This window comes from Pipra filicauda, unplaced genomic scaffold (assembly GCF_003945595.2).
Source record: "Pipra filicauda isolate LSUMZ 115617 unplaced genomic scaffold, ASM394559v2 scaffold1001_size44641_pilon, whole genome shotgun sequence".
In the NCBI taxonomy this organism is placed as follows: domain Eukaryota; kingdom Metazoa; phylum Chordata; class Aves; order Passeriformes; family Pipridae; genus Pipra; species Pipra filicauda.
The window spans coordinates 4740-22796 of NW_024103432.1; the positions used below are offsets into that span (position 1 = coordinate 4740).

Genomic DNA, 18057 nt, shown 5'->3' on the forward strand with positions numbered 1-18057 from the left:
CCCTTCCAGTCCTTAAGCAGCAGGATCTTCTGAGGCAGCAGGTTTCTCCTCATGCATGCATGCAGCAGCTGATAGTTGGATTTCTGCCAGCACTCCACGAGGGAGGTATCCAAGCCTCTCTCTCGGCCCCATCGCCTCACAACCGAGGGGTCTTCCGTGGGCTTCGTAACCCCAGACAAGGTCGTTTCACCACGTCATATCACGAAGACACAGGGGGGTCTTCGTGACGGTCTGGTATCTCTTGCAGGGCCTCTGTGCCCTGTCTCTCAGGCTGCCACCGTGGCAGCAGTGCGAGGGGGGGGAAGCCAAGGTCAACTCCCCCTGCATTCCTCTCGGAGCTCTCTAGCTCCTTTCTACAGTGCATGTCGCACTTCAAGGCTCTTTCAAGTAAGAGTCCATCATCTTCCTCCTTCCAGGAGGTCTCAAAGGAGTTTTGGGGATCTGGTATCAGTCTTACCCCCAAGAACTCTGTAGCTCTCAGCTGCTGGCTCTTCTTTCCTCGGCTCTCCTTCCAGGAGTCCTTTCTCTGGTGCTGCATGTTGCTTCTCTGCTCCTCCAGTTCAGGTCCTTATCTCTGGCTCTCTGCCACCGTTTCTCTGGTCAGCGTCGGCTGCTGCTCTGCGCCCATGGAGAAAACATCTCCCGGCATACTACAGGCACCTAGCCCAGCTTTATGCTGTTCCAGGTCCCTGTAGCCCCCCAGCCAGGGCTGGGAGGCCCCAGAGGGCCCAAGGGGCTCAGAGCCCCTTCCTCGTGGCTCTACAACATGGCCACCTCTCCTACAACAACCAAACTACAACTCTTCTTTTCCGGTCTGGTTGTGATATGTTTACATTTCTGCAGGAGCGTCCATTGGGCAGAATTTCAAAACTTCCAGGGGTTTCCACCCCTTGGGGTCTACTACTTCTCTTAGCCTCTGGGGAAAACAAGGTTCAAACCACTACAACATGAAATCTCTCCTGGTGCAACTTTTATTTATTGACCCCTGTGGCTCTGCTCCATACGGCTCCTTGTGATGAAAGAGCCTCTTTGCAGCAACACTGTAAAGACTCGAAAACTGGTTGAGGTTGCCCCAAACCTCCTGCTCTCCAGAGAGATAAGGTTGTACCTCATCACCTACACACAAAAGTGGTAGTAGACTTGATCTTCATAAAGAAAAATCCATGAGGAAGGACACATCCAGGAAGGTGTTGATTGCTCCATGCAGCAATGAGGAGGCCATTCCCCATCAGGGTTACAAGGTACATGCAGAAGATATTGGCTCATAGGGACATGTGCCCACCTTGGGAGGTCTGGGGCCAGCAGGGGAATGAAATCAGTTACAGGTGCCTTGTTGTCCTTTGCTGTGACCCAAAGCAAGATAAGAAGGAATCAGCTGCCCAGACAAGAATGCAGGAACAGAGCTCTGGTGGGGCTGGTCTGTGATTTCTGTTGCTGTCAGAGGGACAAACCAGCCCCTGTTGCCAACTCACTGAATTCATCTCCCGTGGAGGTAGGTCTGGCCACACCTAGATTCAGGTATAGCTGGTAGACCAGAGCAAAGAGAACCTGCGAGACACCTGATCACCAGTTCTGCTTTGCTGACATTGACCACTGCCATGAAGTGGCCGATTCCCGTTACAAGTCATTGCCGGGGTGGTCATTTCCGAGTGCACTGGCTTCTTCATTGCCTCATTCCTAATTGTCCAATTCAAAAGCCCAAGGCTCCTGTCAGCTGTAGAGTCATGGCTTCACATGTGTTGGAAAAGACCTTTAACATCAACGAGTCCAACCACAAACCTATCACTGTCCACACCACCAGTTACTGATGTACCCATGTGCCACGTTTACACATCTTTTAAATCCCTCCAGGGATGGTGTTTCCCATCCAATATCCACATCTCTGCAGAACCTGTTCCAGAGCTTGATAAATATTTCTGCACAAAATTTTTTCCCTAAAATCCAAACTAAAGCTCCCCTGACTCAGCTTGAGGTCATTTCCTATGACATGGGAGAAGATAATGGCTCTCATCTTGTTATGACCTCCTTCTCTGTATTGGTAGAGTGCTAGTCTCCCCTGAGGCTGCTTTTCTCCAGGCTAAATAAATCCACTTCCCTCTCTAATGCAGACATTTCATCACATGTGATTGGGAAGAGGAGAGAATGCCGGGTGAGAGCTGCCTTTGTCTGTGCCCAAGGGAACTGAGCTATGCTGGGACACCCAGTGAGCTGAGGATCTCTCTGTAGCCTGACATGGAAGTGGATGGAAATCTGTGCCTTCTGGGTTTGATGTATTCCTGAGACAATGCTGGGTGACCATCACAGACAGTTCAAAAGACGCGTCTTTAGACAAATCACTCGGATCCCTCTCCAGAGAAACAAAGGAAGGTGGTGGGAATGGCCTTACTTCCCCATCCCATGCAGAGAGCAATTGACTCTTCACATGAAAGAGTGACCAGGCACAACTCTCCAGTTCCCACAGGAGGGCAGGTGCTCTGACCAACAATGAGATGTGCTCACTGTAAGGTCAGACCACTTGGCCATGGATGCCAAATCCCACTGCACTCAGTGCCAGCAATGAACATGTTGTCTCCCAGTTGCTTCCTTGAACGTGCTGGTCCCTCTTTCCATTGCCAGGGACTTTAAGGATCAAACAAGATCCTCATGTCCAGGTTCCTCCTGCTCCAATCCCCAAATCTCCTACTCATCCATAGCAAAGATCAAGCTCTGAAACTGGGCTGCCCCTCACTAGACTGTAGCCACCAGTCCCAAAGATTCCCAGTGGCTGGAGTGAACATCAGGGTTCAAAGTCCAACAGCAGCCCAGGTTTGGTGGCCCCTAAAACAAAAACCCCTGGAACCACCTGCCTGCACTGGATCCATTGCTCACTAAATACATGTCTTCTGTCCACACTGGTGCATCCTTGGGTAATGACCCAAAGACTGGAGGACTGGGAGCACATTTAGCCCTTCCTATCATCTGGAATCAAAAAAACCCATGAGACTGCCCCAGGCTGGAATCACCTGCCATCTCCGGATGCCTTTGGCACTTACTCCATGACTTCTGCCGACAGTGGCACATTCTCTCCCCCAGAAATCCTGCAAATCAGAAATGCCCATGAGGGAACGGTGATGATGTAGGCCAGGAAATGCAATGTCAGGGTAGTGGGAATCACCACCTCATGCCATACCATTCATTCCCTGAGATGTTTCCGTTCCTTGGGATCATGCAGGAAAATTGTCACTTACGCAGCACGGCCTTTGGGCCCTGAGGCACTGTGGGGCCAGTATAAAAGCCAGCCGAACTGGTGGCTCTCTCAACCCCTTCTGTCACCTCCTTCTCCTCAGCAAGCCGGTGAGTGGGAAGCCCCTTTCTCCTCCCCCCTCTCTAGCACAGGGTCGAGCTTTGCAGCCCATCCCTGCTCCTTGGTCTTGTGGGAGTGCTCGGGGATGGTGGTCGTGTGGGCAGAGGGGAGAGCGTCTGTTAGGGACAGAGGCGGAGGCTGGGCTGAGGGGGCTGTTTTCCTACAGCTGAGGCAGGAGCAGCCTGGGCCTGTCTGATCTCTGAAGGCCCTGCTGGGCTCAGGGAAAGGCTCCCTTGTTGGCCCCTGCAGAGCCTCTCCCTCCCCAAGCAGCAGCAGCTGCCTTGGCTTCCTGGTGGTGCTTTGCCGGCTGTTGCTGAGGTGTGCGTGTGCTCTGCTTCCTCCCTGCCCTGTGTGCCAGGTGCAGCCCCAGGCTCAAGCCATGTCGTGCCCTGAGAAGTGCCAGCAGTGCCAGCCCTGCAACCCTTGCTGCCAGCCCTGCGGCCCGACCCCGCTGGCCAACAGCTGCAATGAGTGCTGTGTCAGGCAGTGCCAGAGCTCCACTGTTGCCATCCAACCCTCTGCTGTGGTGGTGACCCTGCCCGGGCCCATCCTCAGCTCCTTCCCACAGAACACCGTGGTGGGATCCTCCACCTCCGCTGCCGTTGGCAGCATCCTCAGCTGTGATGGAGTGCCCATCAACTCCGGGGGCTTTGACCTCTCCTGCATCACCAGCTGCTACCGTGGCAGATGTCCCCCCTGCTAAAGCCTCTGCAAACCTCCTCGGCCAACAACCTGCAAGACCTCTCATCATGCTGCTGACCTCTCATCATGCACTGAAAACACAACGCTGGGACATTGCATTTAGACTTTATGGCTCTTGTTTCCTTCTTCTCTGTTCTCTCTCTTCCCTTCCTTTCCTGTCACCAGCACCCAATGCCACCCTCCTGGGGACCTTTTGGCCTCCCTGCCTCTGCAGCCCAGGCAGAGGGACACCCCCCCTGCATCTTAGTGGCTGCTGCTGGTGCCCTCTGTGAGCCACCTCCTTTGCTTCTTTAGACTCAATAAAGTTGTTTTGCATCCAAACCTGGGCCTCTGAGTCCTCCTTCCTTCAGTGTCGACACATTCATTCAGCTGAGAGAAAATGATGGACAGAGTCGAGGGTGGGACTCCTTCCAGTTGATTTTTCTTTATGCCCTTTCCCTTGGAGCTCACAAACACATTCTCTGGGACTCCACAGCAAAGACCATCAGGCAGAAGATGGCTCCAAGAAATGTCAGGTGTGGGAATGGGAAACAGCAATGGCTGGACACAGCCCACAACCTCATCCCCTCCTACATGTCCCATTGTTTGCCCAGCTTGTGTCCAGACAGGCAGGGCTGAGCTGTTTCACTTTTGAGGACTCGGATCAGCCACATAAAAGAGCTTATTGTGATCAGCTATTCTATGGAGCCCTTTGCAGTTGGATATATCATGAAGGCGGCTGTGACCCCAGGAAGAACCTGCTCTTGAAAAAATTCTTGTTAGGAATGTCCACTGCAGTGGAGAGAAGCCCACAATGGAGCAGGTCGTACTACCAGGACCTGTGAGCCTGTCGGGGAGAAACAATGGAGCATTTTGTCCTTTAACGACTACATTCTTTGGAAATGACCCACACTGTAGCAGGGAAACTACAGTGGAGCAGGGGAGCAGAGTGGCAGGAAGGAGTGCAGAGACTTCCAGAATGGGCTGAGCACAACCCCCTTTCCCTCTCCTCCTGTGCCACTGGTTGGAAAGAAAGTAGAGAAGTTGGCAGTGGAGCTGAAAGCAGCTAGAAGGAAGGCTGGGGAGCAATGTGGGTTTAGATACAATCTCATTTCTGGGAGCTGTAGGGTGTGACAAGGTGTCCCCTGAGCCTCCTCTTCTGCAGGCTAAACCTCCCCAGCTCCCTCAGCATCCCCTCACAGGATATACCCTCTAGGCACTTCACCAGCTCCACTGCCCTTCTCTGGACTCACTCCAGCACCTCAATGTCCTTCCTCAGCTGAGGGGCCCAGAACTGGACACAGCACTCGAGGTGTGACCTCACCAGTGCACAGTAGACAGGCACAATCACTGCCCTGGTTCTGCTGGACACTATTCCTGATACAGACCAGGATGCCCTTGGCCTTCCTGGCCAGTTGGGAACAGTCTGGCTCATGTTCAAAAACTGTTGACCAGCAGCCCCACTGGGCCTCTCTCCAACTGCTCTGCCTGTGGAGCTGCAGGGGGTTGTTGTGGCCAAAGTGTAGGACTCAGTAACTAGCTTTGTAGGCCCTCAGTGTTGGCTTGGCCCATGTTTCCAGCCTGTCCAGATCCTTCTGCAGAGGGAATGTGTAGCTCCATGACAGTGTAACAGCTCCTGCCAGCAAGACCTGCTCCACTGTCAACTTTACACTTCTGCAGTGGACATTCCTTCCAGGAATCTTTTCTGGTGCAGGCTCTTCACAGCGTCATGTCTTTCTTCATGGTACATCCGCCTGCAAAGGGCTGCATGGAGTAGCTGATCTGACTCAGCTCATTTGTGTGGCTGATCCCAATCCTGACACATGAAACACCCCAGCCCTGCCTGTCTGGACACAAGCTGGGCAGAACAGTCAGTGTAAGGGAGGTGTAGTATATCACTGAAATCACAGATCAACCAGGTGGTGTGCAACTGGTAAATCCCTTTATTCGCACACTGACATGGCTTTATATACCCACATGACATCACATATTTCCCACAGTTCTAAGCGAGTCCTTACAGTGGCATTCTCCGTAGAGTCCTTCTCTGGGGGCTTGATACAAAGACTACAATTTCCATGTTTCCGTGTGACACCTTCCTATACAATGTTAACCTATTCCACTACAGTGTATCAAGACATGAGGTTGTGGGCTGTGCCCTGGTAGTGCTGTTTAACATCCCCTCTCCTTACACTTTTTGGGCCCATACTCTCCCTCATAATCCTTGCTGTGGAGTAGCCACGGATGGGTTTGTCAGCTCAAAGGGAAAGAGCACAAATTAAATCCACTGAAGGGAGTCCAACCCTCTGCTCTGCCCACATGTTTCGCTGTGCCCCCTGGAAGCAATGCCACAGAAGGAAGAAGGACTCATAGGATTAGGCTTGGATGCAAAACAACTTTATTGAGTCTAAAGAAGCAAAGGAGGTGGCTCACAGAGGGCACCAGCAGTAGCCACTAAGATGCAGGGGGGGTGTCCCTCTGCCTGGGCTGCAGAGGCAGGGAGGCCAAAAGGTCCCCAGGAGGGTGGCATTGGGTGGTGGTGACAGAAAAGGAAGGGAAGAGAGAGAAGAGAGGAGAAGAAGGAAACAAGAGCCATAAAGTCTAAATGCAATGTCCCAGTGTTGTGTTTTCAGTGCAGCAGCATGATGAGAGGTCTTGCAGGTTGTTGGCCAAGGAGGTTTGCAGGGGCTTTAGCAGGGGGGACATCTGCCACGGTAGCAGCTGGTGATGCAGGAGAGGTCAAAGCCCCCGGAGTTGATGGGCACTCCATCACAGCTGAGGATGCTGCCAACGGCAGCGGAGGTGGAGGATCCCACCACGGTGTTCTGTGGGAAGGAGCTGAGGATGGGCCCGGGCAGGGTCACCACCACAGCCGGCGGCTCAATGACGACGGTGGAGCTCTGGCACTGCCTGACACAGCACTCATTGCAGCTGTTGGCCAGCGGGGTCGGGCCGCAGGGCTGGCAGCAAGGGTTGCAGGGCTGGCACTGCTGGCACTTCTCAGGGCACGACATGGCTCGAGCCTGGGGCTGCACCTGGCACACAGGGCAGGGAGGAAGCAGAGCACACGCACACCTCAGCAACAGCCGGCAAAGCACCACCAGGAAGCCAAGGCAGCTGCTGCTGCTTGGGGAGGGAGAGGCTCTGCAGGGGCCAACAAGGGAGCCTTTCCCTGAGCCCAGCACGGCCTTCAGAGATCAGACAGGCCCAGGCTGCTCCTGCCTCAGCTGTAGGAAAACAGCCCCCTCAGCCCAGCCTCCGCCTCTGTCCCTAACAGACGCTCTCCCCTCTGCCCACACGACCACCATCCCCGAGCCCTCCCACAAGACCAAGGAGCAGGGATGGGCTGCAAAGCTCGACCCTGTGCTAGAGAGGGGGGAGGAGAAAGGGGCTTCCCACTCACCGGCTTGCTGAGGAGAAGGAGGTGACAGAAGGGGTTGAGAGAGCCACCAGTTCGGCTGGCTTTTATACTGGCCCCACAGTGCCTCAGGGCCCAAAGGCCGTGCTGCATAAGTGACAATTTTCCTGCATGATCCCAAGGAATGGAAACATCTCAGGGAATGACATGGCATGAGTTGGTGTTTCTGTCTGTGGTGATTTGGATTTCCAGGGTTACATCATGCCCATTTTCTCATGGACACTTCTGAGTGCAGGTCTGAGAGGTTCCAGGATTTCTGGGGGCAAGGATGTGCCACTGTGGGCAGATGACAGGGACTAAGTGCCAAAGGGATTTGGAGGAGCCAGGTGATGGCCGCCTGGGGCACTCTGATGGATTTTTTATGGTCCTACTGACAGGAAGCTTCTGCACAGCTCCCAGCTCTCCAGGCTTTGGCTCATCACCCAAGGGCTCCCCTGAGCTGAGCCAGAGTTCACCTCTGATCCCAGCCATGGCTTCTCCATGAGACAGGAGCAAGGACCCTGAGAAACAGCTCCGTGCCCCAAGGCTGCCTGCAGGTAGCATGAGGAGTGATGGCCTGGGGTCAGGATTCTCCTTGGTGAGACCTGAATGCCGTGATCTCCAGATCTCCTCAGAAAAGGGGGAGCTGGGACTGTGTCAGTGCCCGGCACTGTTGAGGAGGGATGTCACTACAGGCCTTGGAATGGTTGGGCTCAGCCATGAGCTCAGACACAGCTGAGGACACCCCCGCAGGCACTGACACATTCCCAACCTGCCCAGGGAGCACAAGGACAAACCCAGATGCACAGACACAGCAAATATGCCCAAGGACTCACACAGCAGGTTGCATTCAAGTGCTTTCCCCTGTGCACAGAGAGACACTGCAGGCCAGAGGCTCCCAGGGGTGTGTTCCTAGGGGAGCACAAGCACAGGGATGTGCAGACACTCACACGCTCCAGGGCATGGTCACACTCCCCCACCCATTACTGGGGATCAGCACAGGGGGCAGAGGGGATGGGATGGGAGTGAGGAGCTGCCGGGGAGCTCCCTGCCAGAGCAGGGAGGGGGCCTCTGAGCAGCACAGATGCTCAGGCAGCAGTGCCAGAGGAGCCTCAGGGACTGTCCAGGCACTGAAGGAAGCCAAAGTGTTTTGACCAGCAGGGCAAGACCCACATTCAGGGGAGGACTTTGGGTGAAGAGCCAAGGAACGGAGGGCTGGGAGTAGCTGGGACCCTTCCTGCCAGCAGGAATTACAGAAGTCAGGAAGCATTACAGAAATCCACCAGAGTGCCCCAGGTTGGCATCATCTGACTCCTCTGGATCCTTTCTGCACTTACTCCATGTCTTCTGCAACTGCTGACACATCCTTGCCCCCAGAAGTCCTTGGACCCACTCATTATTTCCCTATATCAGTGATTGGTATGTACTCAAAAATGTCTCAGTTTTGAGATCAAGGATTATGTGCCAGAGCAAAGATTGATAAGAGAAGGTCATTACGGCCTGACCATATGTTTGAGATACTCTCAAGGAGAGAGGACTTACTAGAACATCCAGAAACATAAAAGGGAAATCTGAGGAATAGGATGTTCCCAAATGACCACCTAAGACCCTCCAAAGACCCCTGTGCATATCCAAAAAGTTCACAAATATAATTAGCATATATGCATGCATTTAGGAACTGTAATGAATGTGTAATAGAAATGTTATGAATAGATATTACTTTCATGAAAATAACGTGGTGCGCTTGGTTCCTGGTTGTGCATGTCTTGAGGAGTTTTCGCCCCAGCAGGCTGAATAAAGAAATTTTGACTTCTAATCCAACAAATTTGTTAGCGAGTCCATTTCTTGGATTTTGGTGACAACCTGGAGAGGGCCACGGCACTCAGGTCTCACCAAGGAGAATCCTGACCCCAGGCCATCACTCCTCATGCTACCTGCAGGCAGCCTTGGGGCACGGAGCTGTTTCCCAGGGTCTTTGCTCCTGTCTCATGGAGAAGCCATGGCTGGGATCAGAGGTGAACTCTGGCACAGCTCAGGGGAGCCCTTGGGTGATGAGCCAAAGCCTGGAGAGCTGGGAGCTGTGCAGAAGCTTCCTGTCAGTAGGACCATAAAAAATCCATCAGAGTGCCCCAGGCGGCCATCACCTGGCTCCTCCAAATCCCTTTGGCACTTAGTCCCTGTCATCTGCCCACAGTGGCACATCCTTGCCCCCAGAAATCCTGGAACCTCTCAGACCTGCACTCAGAAGTGTCCATGAGAAAATGGGCATGATGTAACCCTGGAAATCCAAATCACCACAGACAGAAACACCAACTCATGCCATGTCATTCCCTGAGATGTTTCCATTCCTTGGGATCATGCAGGAAAATTGTCACTTACGCAGCACGGCCTTTGGGCCCTGAGGCACTGTGGGGCCAGTATAAAAGCCAGCCGAACTGGTGGCTCTCTCAACCCCTTCTGTCACCTCCTTCTCCTCAGCAAGCCGGTGAGTGGGAAGCCCCTTTCTCCTCCCCCCTCTCTAGCACAGGGTCGAGCTTTGCAGCCCATCCCTGCTCCTTGGTCTTGTGGGAGTGCTCGGGGATGGTGGTCGTGTGGGCAGAGGGGAGAGCGTCTGTTAGGGACAGAGGCGGAGGCTGGGCTGAGGGGGCTGTTTTCCTACAGCTGAGGCAGGAGCAGCCTGGGCCTGTCTGATCTCTGAAGGCCCTGCTGGGCTCAGGGAAAGGCTCCCTTGTTGGCCCCTGCAGAGCCTCTCCCTCCCCAAGCAGCAGCAGCTGCCTTGGCTTCCTGGTGGTGCTTTGCCGGCTGTTGCTGAGGTGTGCGTGTGCTCTGCTTCCTCCCTGCCCTGTGTGCCAGGTGCAGCCCCAGGCTCGAGCCATGTCGTGCCCTGAGAAGTGCCAGCAGTGCCAGCCCTGCAACCCTTGCTGCCAGCCCTGCGGCCCGACCCCGCTGGCCAACAGCTGCAATGAGTGCTGTGTCAGGCAGTGCCAGAGCTCCACCGTCGTCATTGAGCCGCCGGCTGTGCTGGTGACCCTGCCCGGGCCCATCCTCAGCTCCTTCCCACAGAACACCGTGGTGGGATCCTCCACCTCCGCTGCCGTTGGCAGCATCCTCAGCTGTGATGGAGTGCCCATCAACTCCGGGGGCTTTGACCTCTCCTGCATCACCAGCTGCTACCGTGGCAGATGTCCCCCCTGCTAAAGACACCAATGACAGACCAGAACAGAAGGACAGAAGATGATTCCGGACTGAACAACAGAGGTAGTGGCCATTGCTTTCAGAGGGACTGAGCATGTCTCTGTCCTCCAATGTGTGTCAACCCTTTGGATGTGATCAGCCTGTATGCTCTGAAACTGTGGTCTGTGCCTACCATTTCCTTCTACTGCTTTCTTCTTTCCCACCTTTTCCTTTGTTATTTTCTGCTTCCCTCATCCTTGGTGCCCACCAAAAGCATCTTAGAGAGCAGACCTGACCCATTCGCTCTCTGTGGAGCTCTGATTCTTGTTTGCCTATGGTGACCCTTCCACTGTTGCCTCCTCTCAGTCACATCTGGTTTCTCCCTTTAGACTCAATAAACTCTGCTGCTTCCCAGCTTCTGGCTCTGTGTTGTCCTCTTTGCTCTAGATACTCACTAAAGCTTTCCAAGGAGAAAGGAGATATGGTGGGAGGGAAAAAGTGAGTGAGCAAGTGGACCCCCCTCCAATGGTGTGGGCCAGGAGGACACACTGTCTGTTGGCATCTTTCAGTCTCTGGCCCTTGGATGTGAGGACAACAGCTCTGGCTACTCCACAGCCACTGATTATCAGAGCTGCACCTCTGCCCAGAAATGTTCCCCTTGGCCCTGGAATATGCCCTGCTCATGGTGATCCAAGCCTGTGCTGTGTTCATGGGAGAACCCCAGGGCTTCAGGAGTCCCTGGGAGGTCAGAAGATTCCCAAACACTCAAGGCAGTTCCTGTTTCTCCGGGCTGAGTTGTGCTGGGTGAGAAGCCTTAGACAGAAGATGTCCATAAGGATTGGGAGTAGGAGATAGGAGAAATTACCTTGGCTTGAGCCCAGAGCCTCCTCCTCACCTTCTCATTCATCTCAAGGAGTGGGCCTGGCATGAATGCACAGCATCATTTCTGATGGCCCAGTCTCAGCAATTGCAGGCAGTGGAAGGTCTGCTTGTCCCGAAAGCACAACCCTCTTCAGCCATGGGAGTACAATACTGAGGCACTGTTTGATACAGAGGAACCCTGGGTGGTCCCAGAACCCTCAGGAACACGGCCAGGCCATGAGAGAGTTTTAAGGTTTCATGTAATTATTGTTCAGGTATTTAAACAAATCCCCAACCATGAAGGAAATGTCAAGGAGGACATTTGGCCATTCATATCACCGGGGCTGTAAACATGATCTTTTCGCCGCCCTTATCAGAATTACCTCCCCTTCCTAACAGGGGAGGTAGAGAGGCTGGAAGGCTTTGGGGTGGACTCCCATCAGGCTCACTGTGCAAGCAATTTGGAGAAACAGAAATGGGAGGTTGAGTGTCACCAAAGGGGCTCAAATACAAGAAACATCAGGAGAAGTAGAAGGGGGAGTGTCTGGCCAATGCATGGGGAAGAGGAGAGGAAAATGTCAAGAATAAAATTACCTCAACCAAAAAGGAAGAACACAACAGTTCCTTTCTGCAGGCTCCTTCCTCCTCACATTTTTCCCCTGCTCCAATGTGAGTTCATCCCACAGCCTGCGCTTTTCCAAGGTCTGCTCCAGTGAGAGTCCCATCCAGAGGCTGCAACCCTTCAGGATAAGGCCACAGCTCCTGCAGCCAATATCCATCTGCTCTGGCGTGGGGTCCCTTCAGGGGCTGCAGCGTGCAGATGTGCTCTCCATCATCTGTCCCATGGGCTGCAGGGGAATCTCTGTACCATCACTGGAATTACCTCCTCCACCTTCTTCTCTGATCCTTGTGTTTGCAGGAATTTTTAATGCAACAGACTTGTTTTGGTTTTCTTCATTCCACATTTCCTGTCCAGTGTTTTGCCTTTTCTTTAATATATTTTCATGAAGGCTTGACCGGTGTCACTGACAGGCTCAGGCTTGGCCACCATTCTTTACCTGGCTGGAACTGGCTCTGTAAAGCATGGGGACAGTCCCTGGGATCTTCCCACAACCTCCTCTCTGTTACAAAAACCTTGTCACATAACAATGGCTATAAGGGAGTATAAAGCAAATTTAGGTGAACACAAAATTCAGCTGAAAAGAACCAGGTTTAATAGAGTATAAAGCAAATTTAATTTAATAAATTTAAAATTCAACAGAAAAATTAACATTTCAGGCTGCAATAAGGGATAGATTTAACTTTGAATAATCTCAAAAAAAAAAAAAAAAAGATATTATTACCCACGCTGTAAGATTTGGAGAGAAATACTCCAAAAACACAGCCATCTAGTGTCCTCGGCAGTTCCACTTCATGTCTTTGGCAAGATGAACAGATGGAGCTAGTTATGGCCATTTCCATAATGTTTTATCAGGAAATCTTAACTGCTGTATTTTACATTCTGTCTTTTTGAACCCCTGGGCCACTTTCCCAAAGGATTTTGCCTGAAAGGTCCCTGAGGGAACAAAAATCTGCCCTTATGGAGTTCAGGGTTGCAGTTTTGCTCTCTGTTCTGCACAGTCACTGCACACTGCAAACAGGGAAGCTGCCCCAGCTTTTCCAAAACCTCAGTAAGATCACAGGTCTACAAGTGTGCACAGATTTTATGTTGTCCTGCTCTTGTTTTGGCTTGGGCTTTTGTCTTACACACGTCTGGGGTCAAGTTGGAAAGACAAGTGAGTGAGTCAGAGAGTCAGGGTCAGGAGGGGTTTCATGACAGTATTCAGGGTTCAAAAATATCCAACGATCACCAGGTGTGTTCACAGAGATGAGGAAGCTCCCAGGTCAAGCTGGGAAGTCACACATATGTCAGAGTCCAAACCAAGATTAGCCAGATACAGGCACAGATCTGTCACAGCTGCAGATATTACTGAGTACTAGAACATAAGCTTGAAAGCTGCTCTGAGGGGAACTTGGCTCTGGCTGAAGCTTCCCAGCAGCACCACCTGGCAAAGAGCTCAGCAAGACCACCAAAGGGAAGGGGACAGCACTCTGCTGTGCTACCTCTATGCTGGGTGTGCCCATCCATCCTACATCTCACAGGAGAACAGCACCTGAACATCAGTCCCTTCTGTCCAGTACCCCTTTGCTGGGAGGTCTTGGCCCTGCCTCACTGAGCACCAGGCTGATGAGCTGTAGAAGTGCAACTGGTGTTGGCCTGGGAATGAGGAGCCTGTGTCCCATCCCAGTCACCAGCAACACTCCAGCATAAGGGATCCACTCAATGATAACAACCTGCAGAGGTGGGCACAATTTCTTGGCCTTTCTCCCTGAATATAAAGCAAGAAATGGAGGCACAGGAGACAGAGGCTGTGTTTCTGTCCTAGTTTTTTAGGTACCTCTCTGCCAGGTTGAAGCCATGACCACTCAGCTGTAGATTTCATACCAACTTCCTTTCCTTATGTCAAGGGAAACATGCTTCTCTGTGGAGATCATGAAGACACCTGGCAAAGGTCCCACTCTTCATACACACCTGCATGGAATAATGCAAAGATCTACATGCTCACACAGAGTCATCAAAAAGTCAAGCAGACAGGGAAGATATGCAGGGCTGGGGACCGTGCTGAGGACATCCTGGGGACAAGTGTGGCAGAAAAGGACTCAGGCACCATGGAGAACAATCGGGCCCTAGACATGCCTCTGGTGTTCCCAGAAGATCCCAGAGAGTGCACAGAAAGACAATGAGATAAATGAGCCAGCACAGTTTCTCTGAGAGCACTGTTGGTGTAGCAATAGGGTCAAACCCTCCCAGCAGATTCTCACCTGAGTGAAACAATGAGCGACTATCACAGAGAGATGGGAGAAGCAAGGGAAAAGGATGTGTCATGTCTCCTCACATGGCAGACCAAGTACAAGAGTGATGCCCATTTCCTGACAACTTTGCCAAAAACAAGACCACAGGAATGACCCAGCTGAATATCATCTGCATTCACGGGATACCAACAGCCCTTGATCTGAGACTTCTGACAGCCATGAACATTCTTTCTGCCCCGGAAATCCTTGAGACGCTCATCCCAGCACTTCCAGAAGCTTTCATATAGGATGGCATGCCAGGAAATGAAAAGGCAGCAGTGCAGGAAACCAGGACACAGCCCCTACCATTAGCTGGAATGGTTCACAACTGACATGAGCTGGTCAGAAAATTATGACTTGCACAAAGGTGCCTGTGGGCCTGAGGCAGTGCAGGACTGCTATAAAAGGCAGCCCAAGTCTCTGCTCTCGCATCCACTTCTCTCACCTCCTTCTGCTCGGGAATCAGGTGAGTGGGAAAGCCCTTCTCTTTCTCCTCCTGCTTCAAGACCACGTTTTTCCTCACTGTAGGTCTCAGCTGATATGGGCTGTGCTAGCCCAGGGCTGGGAGCTGCTTCTGCTGGGAGAGGGAAGGGGAGAGAAGGTGTTGTGCAGAGAGAGGCTGGGACTTGGCTGAGGAGGCTGCTGGGCTTTGGGCTGGGCAGTGTCATGTGGTGCAGGAGGTGCCTTGTCTGCAGGGGGGTTGGGTGCAGGGCTGCTTCTCATGTGTGTCTGCTTTGTGCTTCTCCCTGCCCTGTGTGCCAGGTGCCCCTGTGAGCCAGAGACATGTCGTGCTGCCAGCCCTGCAACCCTTGCTGCCAGCCCTGCGGCCCGACCCCGCTGGCCAACAGCTGCAATGAGTGCTGTGTCAGGCAGTGCCAGAGCTCCACTGTTGCCATCCAGCCCTCCCCCGTGGTGGTGACCCTGCCCGGGCCCATCCTCAGCTCCTTCCCACAGAACACCGTGGTGGGATCCTCCACCTCCGCTGCCGTTGGCAGCATCCTCAGCTGTGACGGAGTGCCCATCAACTCCGGGGGCTTTGACCTCTCCTGCATCACCAACTGCTACCGTGGCAGATGTCCCCCCTGCTAAAGCTGCTGGCAACGTCCTGGGGCAAGATCCTCCAAGACCTCAGAACATGGTGCTGGGCAAGAGATAGAGCTTTAGACCTTTGTATTTAGAACATCTCTTCATCTCTGTCTTCTTCTGTAAAGGGTGGCAGGAAGCATCCAGCCTCCTCTCTCTCTTTCCTTTGCTTTCTCTGTCTCCTCAGGCCAGCCCAGGGGGACCTGTAACCCTCCCTCCCTCTGCCGGGCAGGCAGAGGGACACCCTGCATCTTAGCGGCTGCTTCTGGTGCTCTGTGTGAGCTTCTCTTCTTTGGTCTCATTAAAGTTGTTATGCATCTAAGCCTGGGCCTCCGAGTCCTCCTTTGTTCTGTGGCAACTCTCCAGTCTGCTCTGGGAGAGAAAGGTTTCTTTTTGGAGACGATTAGCTTGGGGTAAAGGGAGCCCTTTGTCATTCCCAGAGGAAGGAGGCGGTAGGGACTCACTTCACTGGGTCATTTTTTCTCCCTGTCCCTTGGGGGTGAAGGAGATATTCCTGGCTACTCCACAATCGATGGCCACCAGTCCTTGCAGCCTTGCTACATCTCTTCCCAGGTGAGCCTGGAGCACTGCACCCTGGAACACATTCTGTGGATGGGGAGCCACCCAACCATTGCTGAGTGAGGAGCCCATGGTTGCAGAAGGTCAACAGATGAGGTCAGCAGCCCCTTTGGCTCCTGGGCAACAGATCTCTCATGAGCTTTTTCTAGGGTAGAAGGTTCAAATAGATGATGACTCCAAAGAGTGGCAGGAGTGGGGAGACTATAATATGTGGGAAAAGTCCACAGTCTCACCTCTTGCTTCCCCTCTCTTCTGTTGCTTGGTCTGGGGTCCATGGCCAGCACATGTGGGCACAGGTCAATGTATCTCATAGCAGCTGGCAGGGCCCTGGTGCTGTCCACATACCCAGGGCTGAGGTAATTCCCAAGTTGGAATTGGTATCAGCCACAAAATGGAGTCCCCACTCCTGGTGAATCCAACACCCCCACGGGGCACTGCAGCTCCCAGAGTGCCCAAAGACCCCGTGGCTGTGCTGTTGTACTTTGTCTCCTTCAAACTTGAGGCAGGTGTTTGGTCCTCTAAATTTGCACCACTGCCAGATACCAGCTCTGTTCTGGAACAGGTCTTTGCAAGAGCAGTAACTCTCTCCATCCCCCTTGGCCATTGTCATGACAGAGAAATTGCCCGAGCAGCCAGGGATGAGGAAACCTAAACCTGATGGAATTAAAACTAGTCAGGGACATCAAGTGCAATAGGGAAAGCTTCTAGGGGTATGCTGGTGATGAAAGGAAAACTAGGGAAAATGTGGGCCCTCTCCAGAAGGAAACAGAAGACCTATTTACCCAGGACATGGAGAAAGCTGAGGTATTCAATGACTCCTTTTTTGCCTGATCTTCACTGAGAAGTGCTCCAGCTACACCACCTGATTTGCAGAAGGCAAAGGCAGGGACTGGCACAGATTGCCCAGAGAATCTGTGGCTGCCCCATCCCTGGAAAAGCTCAAGGCCAGGTTGGACAGGGCTTGGAGCAACCTGGAATAGTGGAAGGTGTCCCTGCCCACGGCAGGGGGTGGAATGAGATGATCACTAAGGTCCCTCCAATTCAAGCCGTTCTGGGATTACAGATTTTTTTCTAGGATTTTCTAGGATTCTTGGATTCATTGACACAAGACTTGAAGGGACACTGAGTTTGCCAATGACAGTAAGTTGGGAGGAGCTGTCAACTCCCTCGAAGGCTCGGAAGCCCCGCAGAGAGACCTGACAAATGAGAGAGCTGGGCAATCACCAACAGACTGGGAATTAGATGCTGGAGAGCAGTGCCAGGAAAGGGCCCTGGGGGTCCTGGTGGGTGGCCAGTTGGCCATGAGTCAGCAGTGCCCTGGCAGCCAGGAGGGCCAACCTTGTCCTGGGGGCATCAGGCCCAGCAGGGTCGGCTGGGCCAGAGAGGGGATTGTCCCGCTCTGCTCTGCCCTGGGGCGGCCTCACCTCAATATTGGGGCACTCTGGGGGGACACAATGGAAGGAAGGGATTGAGCCGTTAGAGAGTGTCCAAAGGAGGGCAACAAAGATGGGGAGGGCCTTGAGGGGAAGGTGTGTGAGGACACTGAGGGCACTTGGTGCGTTCAGCTGGAGAAGAGGAGACTGAGGGGAGACCTCTTTGGAATCTTCAATGTCATCACGAGGGGCAATGGAGGGGCAGGTACCAATCTCTTTACTCTTGTGGCCAGTGACAGGAGTCAAGGAAATGGATGGAGCTGAGTCAGGAGAGGTTTAAATTGGATATCAGGAAAATGTTTTTCACCCAGAGGGTGGCTGGGCACTGGAACAGGCTCCCCAGGGCAGTGGTCACAGCAACAAGCCTGTCTGAGCTCAAGAAGAGTTTGAACAACACTCTCAGGAACATGGTGGGATTGTTGAGGGATCCTGTGCAGGGCCAGGAGTTGGACTGGATGATCCTTATGGGTCCCTTCCAACCCAGCATATTGTGTGACTGTATGATTCTATGTCCTTTGGTGGGTTTCACCTTGGCTGGCTGCCAGGTGCCCACACAGACTTTCTCAATTTCAACTCATAGGTCAAGATAAAGACAGAGAGATCAAAGACCAGTGACT

At 53.0% G+C, this 18057-nt stretch overlaps 4 protein-coding genes across 5 annotated transcripts; 3 read left to right on the plus strand and 1 right to left on the minus strand.

The window, feature by feature from the left end:
- Window positions 1–3722: 3722 nt before the first annotated feature.
- LOC113985034 (feather keratin Cos1-2-like) lies at window positions 3723–4046 on the plus strand. The gene has a single exon (XM_039388477.1). The coding sequence runs from the start codon at window positions 3723–3725 to the stop codon at window positions 4044–4046; it is 324 nt and encodes a 107-aa protein (XP_039244411.1).
- Window positions 4047–6526: 2480 nt separating this feature from the next.
- Window positions 6527–7455, minus strand: LOC113985037 (feather keratin Cos2-2-like). Its single transcript, XM_027715576.2, has 2 exons — window positions 7425–7455; window positions 6527–7056 (listed from the first exon to the last, which is right to left on the minus strand). Exon 2 carries the CDS (start codon window positions 7033–7035, stop codon window positions 6712–6714), a length of 324 nt encoding a protein of 107 aa, XP_027571377.2. The 5' UTR covers window positions 7036–7056; window positions 7425–7455; the 3' UTR covers window positions 6527–6711.
- A 1163-nt stretch (window positions 7456–8618) lies between these two features.
- Window positions 8619–10616, plus strand: LOC113985038 (feather keratin Cos2-2-like). Of its 2 annotated transcripts, none has more exons than XM_039379035.1 (2): window positions 8619–8714; window positions 10272–10616. In XM_039379035.1, exon 2 carries the CDS (start codon window positions 10293–10295, stop codon window positions 10614–10616), a length of 324 nt encoding a protein of 107 aa, XP_039234969.1. In that variant the 5' UTR covers window positions 8619–8714; window positions 10272–10292. The 2 variants fall into 2 exon arrangements, with proteins under 2 accessions (XP_039234969.1, XP_027571378.2); XM_027715577.2 differs by lacking the exon at window positions 8619–8714 and adding an exon at window positions 9873–9903.
- A 4012-nt stretch (window positions 10617–14628) lies between these two features.
- LOC113985035 (feather keratin Cos1-2-like) lies at window positions 14629–15461 on the plus strand. The gene is made up of 2 exons (XM_027715574.2): window positions 14629–14811; window positions 15108–15461. The coding sequence occupies exon 2, from the start codon at window positions 15129–15131 to the stop codon at window positions 15432–15434; it is 306 nt and encodes a 101-aa protein (XP_027571375.1). The 5' UTR covers window positions 14629–14811; window positions 15108–15128; the 3' UTR covers window positions 15435–15461.
- Window positions 15462–18057: the final 2596 nt, after the last annotated feature.

Excerpts from the sequence above, each read along its gene's own strand:
- LOC113985034 (XM_039388477.1), top strand. The coding sequence starts at position 3,723 with ATGTCGTGCCCTGAGAAGTGCCAGCAGTGCCAGCCCTGCAACCCTTGC.
- LOC113985037 (XM_027715576.2), bottom strand. The coding sequence starts at position 7,035 with ATGTCGTGCCCTGAGAAGTGCCAGCAGTGCCAGCCCTGCAACCCTTGC.
- LOC113985038 (XM_039379035.1), top strand. The coding sequence starts at position 10,293 with ATGTCGTGCCCTGAGAAGTGCCAGCAGTGCCAGCCCTGCAACCCTTGC.
- LOC113985035 (XM_027715574.2), top strand. The coding sequence starts at position 15,129 with ATGTCGTGCTGCCAGCCCTGCAACCCTTGCTGCCAGCCCTGCGGCCCG.